The sequence below is a fragment of the Arachis stenosperma genome, chromosome 3 (genome assembly GCF_014773155.1).
Source record: "Arachis stenosperma cultivar V10309 chromosome 3, arast.V10309.gnm1.PFL2, whole genome shotgun sequence".
NCBI classification, from domain to species: Eukaryota; Viridiplantae; Streptophyta; class Magnoliopsida; order Fabales; family Fabaceae; genus Arachis; species Arachis stenosperma.
In genome coordinates, this window is record NC_080379.1 from 9595270 (window position 1) to 9610126 (window position 14857).

At 34.6% G+C, this 14857-nt stretch overlaps 2 protein-coding genes across 2 annotated transcripts; one reads left to right on the top strand and one right to left on the bottom strand.

Moving 5' to 3' along the window:
* Window positions 1-381: 381 nt before the first annotated feature.
* On the bottom strand, window positions 382-1866 carry LOC130965471 (uncharacterized). The gene has a single exon (XM_057890230.1). The coding sequence runs from the start codon at window positions 1864-1866 to the stop codon at window positions 382-384; it is 1485 nt and encodes a 494-aa protein (XP_057746213.1).
* A 5473-nt stretch (window positions 1867-7339) lies between these two features.
* On the top strand, window positions 7340-10395 carry LOC130970612 (glutathione gamma-glutamylcysteinyltransferase 1-like). The gene is made up of 7 exons (XM_057896743.1): window positions 7340-7523; window positions 8011-8170; window positions 8767-8923; window positions 9115-9353; window positions 9512-9675; window positions 9825-9877; window positions 10168-10395. The coding sequence occupies exons 2-6, from the start codon at window positions 8096-8098 to the stop codon at window positions 9871-9873; spliced, it is 684 nt and encodes a 227-aa protein (XP_057752726.1). The 5' UTR covers window positions 7340-7523; window positions 8011-8095; the 3' UTR covers window positions 9874-9877; window positions 10168-10395.
* The last annotated feature ends 4462 nt before the right edge of the window (window positions 10396-14857 follow it).

Genomic DNA, 14857 nt, shown 5'->3' on the forward strand with positions numbered 1-14857 from the left:
AGTACTTTAGTAACTCGGTAAGGGCCTTCCCATGTTGCGGCGAGTTTTCCGTGGGTTGGTGGTTTCCGTGCTTCCTCTGTGCGTCTTAAGACGAGGTCTTGTTCGCCGAATAACCGTTTTGTTGTACTTTCGCTTTATTATGCTTTGCATTGCCTTGTGCTTTAACTCGGCTTTGTATCTCTCCTCCTCTATTGTGTCCAGCTCGATTTGCCTGATGTTGTCGTTATTTGTTGCTGGTATGATTTCGGATCTTGTTGTTGTGAGGGCGATCTCTATTGGAATCATCGCGTCTGCACCGTAGACAAGTCGGTAGGGGGTTTCATTGGTAGTTGTTTGCTTCGTGGTATTGTAACTCCATAGTATTTCTGGTATTAGTTCTGCCTATTCTCCTTTAGCATCTCCGAGCTTTTTCTTGAGTGCAATGAGAATTACTTTGTTAGCTGCCTCCGCAAGTCCATTCGATTGCGGGTGTTCTACTGATGAAAAGTGATGCTTAATTTTGAAACCCTGTAAAAATTCTGCCAAGCTTTGATCGGTGAACTGCCGACCATTGTCAGTAATGATAGCATGGGGTATGCCGAAACGGCAAATGATGTTTTTCCAAATGAAAGTTCGGACTTTTTCAGCCCTTATTTTTGCCAAAGGTATGGCTTCTATCCATTTTGAAAAATAGTCAATTGCAACGAGTAGATATTTTACCTGTCCCGGGGCCTTTGGGAATGGGCCGAGAATATCAAGCCCCCATTTGTGGAATGGCCAGCTTACCTCCGAACTATGCAGGTTCTCGGCCGGGTTGTGGATAAGTGGTGCATGTTTTTGGCAGCTTTCACATTTTCTTACTTTCTGAATACAATCGCTTTTCATTGTTGGCCAATAGTAACCTGCTCGGGCTACTTTTGAGGCCAGGCTTATTCCTCCGATGTGGTTCCCGCACACTCCCTCATGGGCCTCGTCCATGGCGATTTTGGCTTCCTCCGTACTTAGGCATCGGAGCAGTGGCTGAGAGAAACCTCGCTTGTATAGTTTTGTCCCGATGAGTGTGAAAGATGCTGCTCTCCTTTTGAATGCTTTGTTGTCTTTGATTGTTGATGGTATGTACCCCGTTTGGAGGTAATATTCGTAAGCTGTCCTCCAATCCTCTTCCTGTGATATAGAATAGATTCTCTTGTTGCTGAAGCTTGGTTCAGCAAGTGTTAGTTGAGATATTACAGATTCATGCATATTTTTCCTAGTTGTTGCTAGTTTAGATAATGCATCTGCTCGAGTGTTTTGTTCCCGAGCTATGTGTGTGATTTGTAACGAGTTAAATTGAGAGATGAGTTCTGTTACCAGTGTGTGATATTTTTCTAGCAGTTGGTCCTTTACCTGGAAATTTCCGTTTACCTGTTGTACGATCAGCTGCGAGTCACAGTATACTTGTAGATGTGTGATGTTTAGTGATTGTGCCAATCGGAGGCTGGCAAGTAAAGCTTCATACTCGGCTTGGTTATTACTTGTTTGAAAAGAGAACCTGATTGATTGTTTGGCTTGTAAGTCGTGTTTGTTTGTTAAGTATACGCCTGCTCCAGATCCTTCTAAATTTGAAGCTCCATCTACATACAATTCCCAGCTATGTTCCTCATTTGGTTGTCCTGTTAATTCGGCTAGAAAATCTGCCAGGAATTGTGCCTTAATTGTTGTTCTCGGCTCGTATGCTACATCAAACTCGGATAATTCTATCGACCATTTGGTAAGTCGTCCTGAGACCTCCGGTCTAGTGAGGATCTGCCGTAGAGGTTGGTTTGTTTTGATGATGATTTTGTTGCTTTGGAAATAGTGCCTTAGCCTCCTTGCTGTGAGCACTAGTGCGTACGCCAGTTTTTTCATAGGTGGGTATCTTAGCTCGGCATGCTACAATGTTTTACTGACGAAGTATACTGGCTTGTATTTGCCTCTTATCTCGGTGACGAGTACTGAGCTGATTGCATTTTGAGATATTGATAAGTATAAGGACAGTGGTTTTTCTGAGTTCGGCTTCTGCAAGATCGGTGGGGATGATATCATTGATTTCAGTTTTTGGAAGGCTGTTTCGCATTCTGAGCTCCAGTTGAATTTTGTTTGCCCCTTGAGTATGTTGAAGAAATGTTGTGAGTGTGAGGATACCGCGGGTAGGAATCGAGAGAGGGCGGCTAGTCTCCCATTTAATTGCTGAACTTCTTTAATTGTTCGGGGACTTCGCATGTGTATGATTGCTTCACATTTTTCGGGATTGGCTTCGATCCCTCGTGATATTAGCATGAATCCGAGGAATTTGCCCCCCTTTCACTCCAAAGGCACACTTTTCTGGATTGAGTCGCATGTTGCTCCTTCTTAATTGGCCGAATACCTCTTGCAGGTCGAGTTCATGGGTGTGTTCTTGTTTGATTTTGACGACCATGTCGTCGACGTATACTTCTAGATTCCTTCCTATTTGCTGATTAAAAACCTTGTCCATGAGTCGTTGATAGGTAGCCCCTGCATTCTTAAGTCCGAAAGGCATAACAGTGTAACAGTAGTTTCCTAATTCTGTTATAAAAGCTGTTTTGTCCTTATCTTTTGGATGCATTAGTATCTGGTTATATCCAGAGTATGCGTCTAGAAAGCTTAAAGTGTTATATCCTGATGCATTATCTACAAGTTTATCTATGCAAGGTAGTGGGTAAGCGTCTTTAAGGCACACTTTATTCAAATTGGTGAAATCAACACACATGCGCCACTTACCTGAGGCTTTTCTTACCATAACAACATTTGATAGCCATGTTGTGAAGCGTAGCTCTTCGATGAATCCTGCTTGGAGGAGTTTTTTAGTTTCTGCGAGGCATGCTTCGCGCTTTTCGTCTCCCATGTTGCGCTTCTTTTGTGATACTGGCCGAGCTCTTAGATCGATTTGCAATTTGTGGCATATAAGGCTCGGGTTGATGCCGGGCATATCTGCTGGAGTCCAGGAAAATAGGTCTGCATTCTCCTGGAGTAATTTTGTTATCTTCTGTTTTGTACCTGGAAGAAGTGAGGAGCTGATGTGAGTATAATGGTTAATATTGTCATCTAGCTGTACCTTTTCAAGCTCGTCTATTGGTTTTGGTTTGTCCTGGAGATTTCCTCTCGGGTCAAGGTCGGCTGTATCTGAAATGTTGGCGATGTTGTATGTTTCTTGTGTTAGCTCGGCTCGTTGTTGGGCCTCTGCTTTGATTCTTAAACTCTCATTGTAACACCTGCGAGCCTCAATGTGATCTGAATGTATTGTTGCTATCAGGTTCTCCCGTACCTGAAATTTCATGCACAAATGGATTGTGGAAACAATGGCACAAAAAGTATTTAGAAAAGGTCTGCCCAGAATGATGTTATAAGGGCTTATGCAATCGACTACTAGGAATTGTAAATCCTTTGTTTTACTCATTGGATGTTCTCCCAGGGTTGTCTTCAGCCACACACTGCCGAGGATTGATACCCTTTCTCCCGAAAATCCTATTAGTTCGCCCGAGGATGGCAGCAGGGTTTGCTCACTGAGTTTCATTTTCTTGAAGGTGGAGTAGAAAAGAACATCGGCACTACTGCCAGGGTCAAGTAGAGCTTTTTTAACTAATAGATCTCCTGCTTGGATGGATATGACCACCGTGTCGTCTAGGTTATCCGACCTTGCTTGGTAATCGGAATGTTTGAAGGAGATTTCCGGTGTTCGAGGTTTGTTGGTTGGCGTTTTATTTGTTTGTTGTAGTGTTAGCATTTCTCGGAAACGGCGCTTGCGTGCCGAGCTGGTTTGACCACCACTTGCAAATCCTCCTGAGATGCAATTTATAACCCCTCTTGGTGGAGGAGGTTGTGTTTTTGGATTTTCTGGTGTGTTTTGTCTCCGTTCTTGACGTCGGTCGAAGGAACCTTCTGAACTTGGTCGGGCTTTGCTTATGTACTTATCTAGGTGTCCTTGCCTTGCCAGTCTTTCCAGGAGATCCTTTGCTATGACGCACTCGTCGGTTGTATGTCTGAACTTTTGGTGAAAGGCACAGTGCTTCGTCTTGTCAACGAACCGCTGGTCTTGATATGATCCGGCTCTGTTTGGGGGTTTGATGAGCTTGTTATGTAGTATTTCTTTTAGGATGTCTTTTCTCCGCGTGTTGAACCTCGTGTATGAATCATACTTCGGTGTTAACCTGAAAGGTCTCTTTGGGTCTTTTGTTGGGGTTTTATCTTCCTCTTTCCGGTGCGGTTGTCTTTCGTATCGCCTGGTTTCTCGAAGTTCTTCTATTTCGATCTGTCCTGTCGCCTTGTCTCGAAACTCTTCCAACGTCTTTGGCTTTGCGACAGCTATGGCCTCTTGGAACTTACCAGGTCGGAGGCCGCTCTTCAGGGCATGGAGTTGTACTTCAGGATTGAGGTCTGGGATTTCCATGGCAGCCGTTGTGAAGCGCGTCATGTAGTCCTTCAGACTTTCATGCTGTCCCTGTCTGATTGTGCTAAGGTAGTCAGAGTCCCTCACATAGATCTTTGAGGCTGCAAACTGATTGATAAATAGCTTGGAGAAGTCGTCAAAGCTAGATATTGAACCTGCAGGTAAATTTGAAAACCATAATAACGCAGCCCCATCTAAAAATGTGGGAAAGGATCGGCACAAAATGGGATCGGAGTCACTGTTCAGGAACATCATTGATTCAAAATTTGTGACATGAATTTTAGGATCTCCGATCCCTTTGTATGGTGCCAAAGTCATAGGTAGTGTAAAATTTTGAGGCATCTTAAAACTCATAATCTCATCAGAAAAAGGGTTAGCTCGTCGTCTCCCTGTTTTTGGGGGCATTTCCTCTGTTTTTGCATTAGATTCTGACTGATGTTCTTCGTTTTGTTCGGCATTTGTTACTTTATTGACGTGCTTTCGTTCGCCCCCGTTCTGCATTGTAGCCAATAGTTCAGCCATACGCTGGTTCTCCACGAGTAATGCGGCGTTGGCTGCCATGAGATCAGCATTGGTCCGAGGATGTTGCTGGGTATCTGACTGATCCGTCATGTTTTAACTTCTGAAAAGAAAAGCAGGATACGAGGTGCGTGAATCAGTGTAATGAGGAAAAAAATAAAAAGGGGTCACTTAAATAAGGCCCCACGGTGGGTGCCAATTGTTCTGTCTGGAGTGAGCTTCCGAGATGTGGTCGGCAACGCGGCACGTGATAAGCTCGGAAACGTTATCCTGAGAACCGTCGACCTCGGCGTGGAACCTGCAAAAAGGACTCCGACGCTCAAGTCAGCTTATGAACTTAAAAACCAGAAAGGACAAGATAAAGTAAAGTAAGGGGAAGAGTAGCCTGAGTAGAGGGTGGAAAAAGGATCCTTTTGAGTTAATGACTGTTCGTTCTCTTTTTTCTCTGCCTTCTTGAGTTGTAGTTCGTTTGTTTAAATAGATCCTGTCAGTTGAGTAATGCTCGGTATTTGTTAGGGTTTGTTGATAGGATTGAGATTCCCAATTCCGTTAGAACGAAAATCTCGGTATGAGTGAAGTGATGGACTTGTTATTCGTTCTGTTTGCCGAGGATATCGGAAGGTTTGGCCGAGGATATCGGGAAGGTACAATTATATTATCATAAACTTAATTATTTTATTATATAATAAATTTAATTGTTCTTCTATCTAATTATTTTATTAAAAATATATAAAATAATATACATATATATAAATGTATAATATTTGAATTAATAATTCATTTTTTGTGATCATAACAATTTTGTTCTAACCCTACTATCACGAGCACATTGATAGCCTCTATAAGGAAATAAAAACAACAATCATTAATCAAATCATTGTATGTGGGGCTAAAAATGGACCAAGTTACTCAAAAAAAATTTATAATTTGACTCCTTTTAGACTTAATTCGATCCGACTTATTTTATTAAATAAGTTAGATTTAAATTTTTTGTAAAGATTATTAATTAAAAAGGTTAGAAGATAGGCTTTAAAAAAAATCTATAATATTTATTGTGCTGATTCGTTAAAATATTTTTTATAACAATAAATTATTCTTAGTTTAGATATTCACTCTTAATTTAATTTAAAATTTTTAATTTTTATAATTTACAAAATATATTTTTTAAATAGGTTTGTGAGTTTGTCGAATTTTAAATAAATCGAATTTAAACCCAAAAAACAAAAAAAAGAAGTCTAAAAATAATAATAGACCTAGGTTTAAGTCATTTATTTATGACATAAACTAAATTTATTATAATTATAATCTTGTTCGACTCGATCTATTTTTTACTCTAATTATATAAAAATAGTATATTTCTTAATGAAAAAATAAGAATAAATCATATCTGATTATATATAATATGACCATAAATCAAATCATTTCTAATATGATAGCTCTGTATGATGATTCATTTTTAAATTGGATCAATAAATGGATCATCATCCACCATAAGGACTAAGACAATTTAATTATCTCTAATATCGTTAATTTTAATAGAAATTAATTAAATACTTGTTTGAATGTCATTAAATTGATAAAAAAAAAATTAATAAAAAAAGATTTTTTTATATTTTAGTATGTTTGATAAATTTTTAATAATAAAAGTAAAAGTATTAAAAAATAAAAAAATTAAAAAATTATAATTTACATTTTTTATTAAAAAATTTTTTAAAAAAATATTTGTTATATAATAAATTAACAAAAAAGTATTTTTATATTATTTTACTAAAACATAATTGATAAATAAAAAGATTTTTTTCATGAAATATTTAAACATAAAATTATTTTTATTTTTTTAAAAGATCTTTTAAAAAAAATATCATTAAAAATTTTTTTTTTAAAAAATGACGTCTAAACAAATTCTACAAAAACATATTTGAAAAATTAAATTCTAAAATAAACTTTGAAATTGATCGCATACATTAAATTAAAATAATTTTTTAAATTATAATTACACTAATTATATTTTTGAGATTGACAAAAATATCTTATATTAATTCTCGTTTTTTTATTTCGTTCACTATTAATAGAGACTAATATAATGTATTTTTATTAAACAAAATTAGATCCATTAAAATTAGAAGTAAATAGTTAAATTAGACTCTAAAACATAAAATGATATCCAATTTGATTCTTAAAAGATTTTTTTAATCAAATCTCCGATTAGACAAAGAACTAACTGATTAATTTTAAATCTTTGTCGATGACAATTTTAATTAAAAAATTCTTTCAAAAATTAAATTGAAGATCAGTGATCTTTAAAGCACCAATTTCACCATTTACTATTAGAATCAGAGGTTGTTTTGTGAACAAATTACTCCAAATTAGCTTTAAAAAAGTTGCAAATTATAGGATTTCCCTTAAAGGTTTGTAAGAAACCGTGAACCTCAAGCACCATTCCCAGTGGCTGCCTCACTTCCACTCTGAACCCGCTGCTTCCGGCCTCGCGACCTCGAGCCTCAGTCAGCCTCGCCGTTCGTATCACATTGCATCCAGCCACTCGCCAGGTTACTGCTTTTCTCCGTCAGAGCCTCTTATGCCTCCATCAGACGAAAAGGTTTCTCCTTTATTCTCTAATAATCTTGATGCTCTTGTTGCTTTCTTGACTATTAACTTGTACGGTATGGACTTTGGCCTATTATAGTTTTAGCATTATCATGAAACTGAAATTTTTTCAAGTAAACAAAGAAGGGGCTTGCTAGCTGACCTCTTCAGCAGAGGTGTTAGAAGAGACATATGTGATCATATATTTTTCTTCTTTTTTTTTTTTAATTTGAATTTTCAGAACATACAGATAAGTAGTAATTTATTATTGTGGGGAGTTCTGCTTCATATGCATGTCTTGCTTTTATGCACAATGGATTTATGTTGTGTGTGTTTTGTGTCTTTAAAACCACCCTTGTCCACTGCCCTTTGTTCTGATATTCTGATTTTTAGAAGATAGGAAAGAATTGAATTGCAAAACCACTGCTCCCTATTGTGCTATTAAGATTTTATCTGTTAACACAATTGATTTGATACCCAAATTAAACATCATGATGAAGGGATTTCACATTGGCAAGAAGGGATCGATAGCTCAACCTTGAAAGGATTAGATAGAACTATTTGCATTGAGCAACTCAAAAATAAATGATGTTGAATGGATTTTACAAACGACTCCTTCCGTCACCCCCTGCAATTGATTTTGTTTCCAACAATGGGAAGGTATGCTTGTTTCAAACATTCTTCATCACCTGTTAATGGCAATTTATTGATGCAGGCTATATTTTTCTAACTTACACTTGAATTATTCACGTATAGATACAATGTTTTTTAAGCCTGCAGTTTGTGGTTGATGTTGGATTCATCTTTCTTTAACTGTGTCAAATTCACCACTAAATATTCTAATCATAAACAAAAAAATAGTTTATTTATTTATTAATTATTATTATTATTATTATTATTTATTTAATTTTGTAGTTTTTCACGTGCATCCAATTATCGTGACGTCATGTCAGCAAAAATAACTACCTTTTAAATTTTTCGCATGAATGGTTATTCAAATTGTGTAAAATGTTCTACACTGTCAATGCATTAAAATTAAACTCTATTATTATTCTTATTGTTGTTGTTGTTGTTGTTGTTGTTGTTGTTGTTGTGTGTTGTGAACAGACATTTCTATTTATATAATTCTCATTTTTTATTTTTCTAATATATAAATATTCTAATTGATCGAATTTATTTGACCTAAAGATGATTATAGTTTCTACTTTATGCCTGTTCTTTGTTTGCTATATTAATTTTTTTTCATTGAGTGACAGAAACTTTTCTTAGAAGCCTATCAAAATGGAACCATGCAAGGCTTCAACAGTTTGATTTCCCATTTCCAAACTCAAACGGAACTTACTTATTGTGGTCTCGCAAGTCTAACCATGGTCTTAAATTCACTTGCCATTGATCCTGGAAGAAAATGGAAAGGTTGGTATGCCTTCATTGTTCCACAAATATTAACCATTCTAAATTTGTTAATCAATCAAAATTAATCTATTTATATATTTTATAAGTTATATTGTCCTCATCTCCAATTTGTAGTTACAGTTAACATTATTATATTCAATAAATCCTAGTTTTCAAGTTTTGCCTTGTCTTTGGAAAATTTATCTGTGTAGGACCTTGGAGATGGTTTGATGAATCTATGTTGGATTATTGTGGACCTTTGGAAACTGTCAGAGCTAATGGCATCTCATTCGAGAAACTTGCATCCTTAGGTCATTGTGCCGGAGCAAAAGTTGAGGCATTTCGTGCAAGCAATATCACTATCGATGATTTTCGCAAATATGTCACCAAGTGTTCAACTACTGATGATTGTCATATAATTGCATCATATCACCGAGCTGCTCTCAAACAAGTATGTATGTTGATGGTCTCTAAAATTTTTCTTTCTCTGTTTGATGACTGAATATGCTTTTTGGTAAGCAAATAAGACAAGATAATGTTGTGCATATATTTCGTTCTAATTAAAAAAAAACATAATGCTAATAATGGTAGCTAAAATTTTTATGGCAGACAGCAGGTGGGCACTATTCTCCCATAGGTGGCTACCACGCTGGAAAGGACATGGTTCTTATTTTGGATGTTGCGCGGTTCAAGTATCCTCCTCATTGGGTTCCACTTTCACTTATTTGGGAAGGCATGAACTATATTGTTGAATCAACTGGAAAAACAAGGGGGTAGGGTTATTGACATTATTCGACAAAGTTATCTGATTGATTTATGTGCCTGCTGGCCAATTTAAGCACTTATGACTTGAGGTTTAATTATTAATTGATCAATTTTGATGTTAATTATGTTGGTAATTTTTTCTAGTTATTCTCTTCAGGTTCTTGCTTGTATCAAGGCCTCACAAGGAACCTAACATGCTTAAATAATCTGGTATTCTTCTTTCCTTTGTATATTGACCCAAAACTTGTTTAATTTCATCATATAAAAAAATAATAATATTAAATTGTTTGAGAGTTTCTTTAAATGTGCATGTGTGGATACAGAGATTTCACTTTTCATTTCCAGATAAAGGATAAACCAGTTCCTTTTGTAATTGATATCATAATGATGTTCCTCTTCTATTTAACAATCAGAAGATTTGAAAGACCTCTGTATGATTCTTTCACTTATAATCACGCTGCTTCTACCCAATTTTGAGGAATGCATTGATTGGATTGCAGAAATCAAGAAGCCAGAAGGTGTGGTTCCACTTTTAAGCACCAATGGGAAATCAGGTTTTGCTGACAAGCTTTACATCAATTTGTCATATGATTTATACGTTTAGAGATAACAGTAGTTAACTAGTTTGTTATCCAGAAAAAAAAGTATTGAAATTGTTAATCACCTTTCATATAGTTCAAGGTGGATCTTGTTTATAGATAAATACATTATAATGTAACCAAAACTAATCAGGATTTTTCACGCCTCTCTAATCAGAATGTATGTTTCACATTTTTGAACCCTTCATCAAAATGTATGTTTCACATTACTGCAAGCATAGCCTCATCTTTGCTTCGAAATCATTGTTTGATCACGAACTCTCCTTCATATGTGAACCCACTCCAATCATGATCAACTTGTTGCATCACACCTAGATTCAATGTGGAAAATTTCTCTGATATTGATGTAACTCTGAAACAGAAGCAGGAGCTTGTATAAGTAGGTCACTTCCTTGGTCAGTATACTAGTGCTGAAGAGTTTAAAAGAGAGGTTAGTTGGCTTTAGGTAGTGCAGAGTGAACCAATTCTGTTATAGTGCATAAATATCTAGAGGCTGCATTATGTGAATAAATAGCATGTGCTCTCTATAACAAACTCAACAGAATCAGTTTATCACATTCAATACACAATTTCTCATTTCATCTTCTCTTTAGTTTCATTGTTCATAATAGTATTCTTGTTCTTCAAGAAACTTAAGTTTCTTCAATTCTCAACAGTCTTCATCAATATTATACAGAATATTTAGTGGCTCTTCATCCTCCTCATCTCGAATGATATCCCCTACAACATCTCTTACTTCCATGAAAGCTCTTGTATCGAACACACCCTTGGGCTAATGTTATTGGAAGTCTATATATTCAAAATCTTAGAAATTTTTTCTTTCGGCCAAGAGTTATTCCTTCTATAGTTATTGTAATTTCACTATTGTGAACAAAAGTTATCATTTTTTTGTGGTTACTAATATATCACGTTATTAGCTCTCTTTGGTTACGTAAATTTGCCTTTAAATCTCACATCTCTTGATCATTTGCCTTTTCTCTCTTCTTCCCAACCGTGTGAATTGCAATGGCAGGGGTCACTTTTGTTCCAAAGAACAAATCATTCCTATACATGCTTAAATCGCATTGGGGACGAGCAATTTAGGTTTTCTTTTCAAATTTTTCCATCTTCACCGGCATTTAAATTAAATGTCTTCATAACAAAATTAAATTTTCAAAATCTAATGCGATTTACTTGTATGTTTTTAAATAGCTCAAAGTCATTGTGATTATTTATTACTTTTAAAAATAAAGGACATATATTAATAATGGTGATGCTATAAGTATAACTGTATATAAGCGTTTTGTAACCAAATTCATTTAAGTTGCACAAACCCAGCAAAAGAAAATGTGCGCATGCATCACTCTCTTCTCTTTCTCTATGATTCTTCAGCATAGAAATTTTGGTTGGAGAGCACAAAAACTTATTGATATAACACATAAATTTTTGTCGCAAAAATGACTGCACATAACATATAACTTATTGATATAGCATAGAGCTTTTTGCACATAATAACACAAGAATTTTTGCACTAGCACAGAAATATTTGCATATAGTATATTAATTTTTTTATGCGAATGCATTTTGTTGGTTTGGTGATTTAATGTTCTGGATATGTGTTCCTTCAAAAATTTTTGTATTGTGCGCCAAATTTTTTTGTATTATATATCAAAATATGTGTTGTGCACATTTTATTAGTTAGATGTTTCAATATTCTGTGCATGTAGTCTTTTAAAAGATTTTATGCTGTGCACTAAAATTTCTTTGCTGTGCATCAAAATTTTTTGTGCTTAGTAGTTTTGCATAATATATATAGAAGCCGACATCAATGATGATAATGAAGGATGATGAAAAGAAAAAAGAAGGATGAAAAGAAATCAAATAAGAGAAGAATGAGGAGAACGAGAAGGAAATCACGTCGTTGAAAAAAGAGGCGCATACGTATCTAACTTAGTTGAAACTTGGTCAATAAAATAATTAGTTGCGTAACTTTATTGTATTAATAATATTAAATAAGAATAGGATAATAATTATTTTTTTAGTTTTTGTAAATAAAAACTCCAAGAATTGTTAATAACAAAAAAACATGTTTTTAGTTATATTTTTTTCTATAGACATAATATAATATTCTGAAAACCACTTTGGAGGTGAAATGAGTTTCGAATTCTAAAAATATTAGTTAATAGTCAAACTAGTCTATAAAAAATAAGGCATTCTTTAAATTTGTCCTTAAAAGATTTTTTAAATCAAATTAATCTATAATTATATTTGTCCTCAAGTGACTCTATTAACAAATTTTTTCAAATATTAATATTGTAAAACGTTAATTGATAATATATATAATATCTGACATGTCTAATTGGGTATTGACCAAATAAGTTTATGAAAATTTATTAATTTAGTCATTTTCTTCAATTACATAAATTCTATTCCCAATATGACCTAACGACTAAATTAATAGATTTTCATAAACATATTTAGTCAACGTCTAATTGAACATGTTAGGTGTTATGTACGCTATCACAATTAATATTTTACATCATCAATCGTTAACGAAAATTGTGAGTGAAGTAACTAAGACAAAATATGATTAATTCGTAATTTTTGAAGAATTAATTTAATTGATAAAATATTTTAAAAATAAATTTAGAGAATATCTCATTTTTTAGGGACTAATTTAACTATTAAGTAAGTTAAATTTAGTTGAAGTCCTTTGTTCAGCATCAGTTTTTTTTTTTTTTTGGGTGAAACAATCAGCAATTCAGCATAAGTAATTAATTAAGCTTAAACTAAGATAAACACGACGGATCAATCTTTATTGGGCCTTAGAATCAATTTGGATTGGGCTGCTAGCTTTATTCACTTTTGGGGGCAGACAAAAAATATTCTCAAAAGCAGGACCGAAAGAAGTAAATAGTGGAGGTGTTCGACTCTAGTTGAGTGGCAAAAATCATAAATGTGGGTTTATTTATTTATTTATGTACATTAGGTGTGGTTATTATTTATTAGGAATTATAAACGTGTGTTTATTGCTACATAATTGCATGTTGCAAAAATGAGATCGTCGTTTCGCTAGAATACAGTTAGAATTGTATGAAAAAAATGTGGGGAAGTCTACCAGAGGAAAACAAGTAAATAGATAGGGCTGATAGTATAAATATCTGAGTTAAAAAAAAATTAAAATTCAATCTTATTTTATTCGAGAGTTGAGTATCTTTTAATTTTAACTCTATCCATATCCTAAAATTTTTTTTAACTTTATTTATTTATTTGCAGAAAAATAAAAAAAATTTAAAAAATAAAAAATAAAAAACTAAATTTAAATTAAAATTAAAAAGTAAAAACAATAAAATCTTAAAAAAATCTAATATAAAATTATAAATAATATATGATCATCAAGTTTTTAATAAAATTAAAATAACATAAATAGTGATAAATGTTTTCTCATTCTTCTTCTAACTCCAAATTATTACAACATTACTTTTTAAATAACAAACATACTAAATTAGTAGTTTAAACGATTAGTTTAGCAATTTCATTTTTAAATATATATTATATAATATATATCCGCCATAATCTTATGGTTATAAGGGAATGTAATATTCTAGTGCTAAAAATAATCTAAAATTTTTTCATTAACGATACTGAATAACGTGGGAAATGAAACTGCTATGAGACAAACTCTTTTTCTGTTTTCAAATGAGAGAGAGAGAGAGAGAGAGAGAGAGAGAGAGAGAGAGAGAGAGAGAGAGAGAGAGAGAGAGAGAGAGAGAGAGAGAGAGAGAGAGAGAGAGAGAGAGAGAGAGAGAGAGAGAGAGAGAGAGAGAGAGAGAGAGAGAGAGAGAGAGAGAGAGAGAGAGAGAGAGAGAGAGAGAGAGAGAGAGAGAGAGAGAGGGTTGTTTCCATCGTTGTCGTGCCTCGTCCGTCGCTAGTGTCGATTAGATTGCTGCCACCATGGGGTTTCAAGGGAGAGAGAGCTCGCCGGAGGCGGCAGGCCACTGAAGAGAGTAAGACATGATGCAGAGAACGTGGGGTTGTCTTGGCTGGTGTCATCACTGTTGAGTCATGCATCCTCCATTATAATATTCTCTCTTTTTTATTCTCATATCTTCTCATTTTTATGTATTTTTCATTTTTTATTGATGGTTGTTGGTCATTGTGCAGTAATTTTTGGCGTTGAAAAGAGAAGAAGACAAAGCTCTAGCAGCAACGGTGGCTATAGTGCCGTGAAAGTGGAGAGATGCAGGTTGAGAGAATAGTGATTTCAGATCAAGTCATGTTTAATTTGGGGCTTAGAGTTCTGTAATTGAGAAAGCAGTGTTGATTCTTTTGTCTTTATAACTCAAACATCATTGTCTTCTTCTCCTTCTAGTATTCTATGCAAGCATTTCAACAAAATGTGATAATTTGGGATCTAAAAAATTAAGAATTTTTTGTTAAGAAAAAATTTTATAAAATGAGGATGAGAGTGTTGATAGTTGTGTTAATGATTAGGGTGTGGGAGAGAAAATGCGAAAGCGAAAAAATGAAAGAATGAAGAAGAGGTGTTGGTTCGCCAGCGGCTCTATCACGGCTGACAGAGGTGTTGCGGATGGTGAGTTAGAGGATGTGT

Excerpts from the sequence above, each read along its gene's own strand:
- LOC130965471 (XM_057890230.1), bottom strand. The coding sequence starts at position 1,866 with ATGAAAAAACTGGCGTACGCACTAGTGCTCACAGCAAGGAGGCTAAGG.
- LOC130970612 (XM_057896743.1), top strand. The coding sequence starts at position 8,096 with ATGATGTTGAATGGATTTTACAAACGACTCCTTCCGTCACCCCCTGCA. Across the intron at positions 8,924-9,114 it reads TCCTGGAAGAAAATGGAAAG|GACCTTGGAGATGGTTTGAT; the intron begins GTTGGTATGCCT and ends TTATCTGTGTAG. Across the intron at positions 9,354-9,511 it reads ACCGAGCTGCTCTCAAACAA|ACAGCAGGTGGGCACTATTC; the intron begins GTATGTATGTTG and ends TTTTTATGGCAG.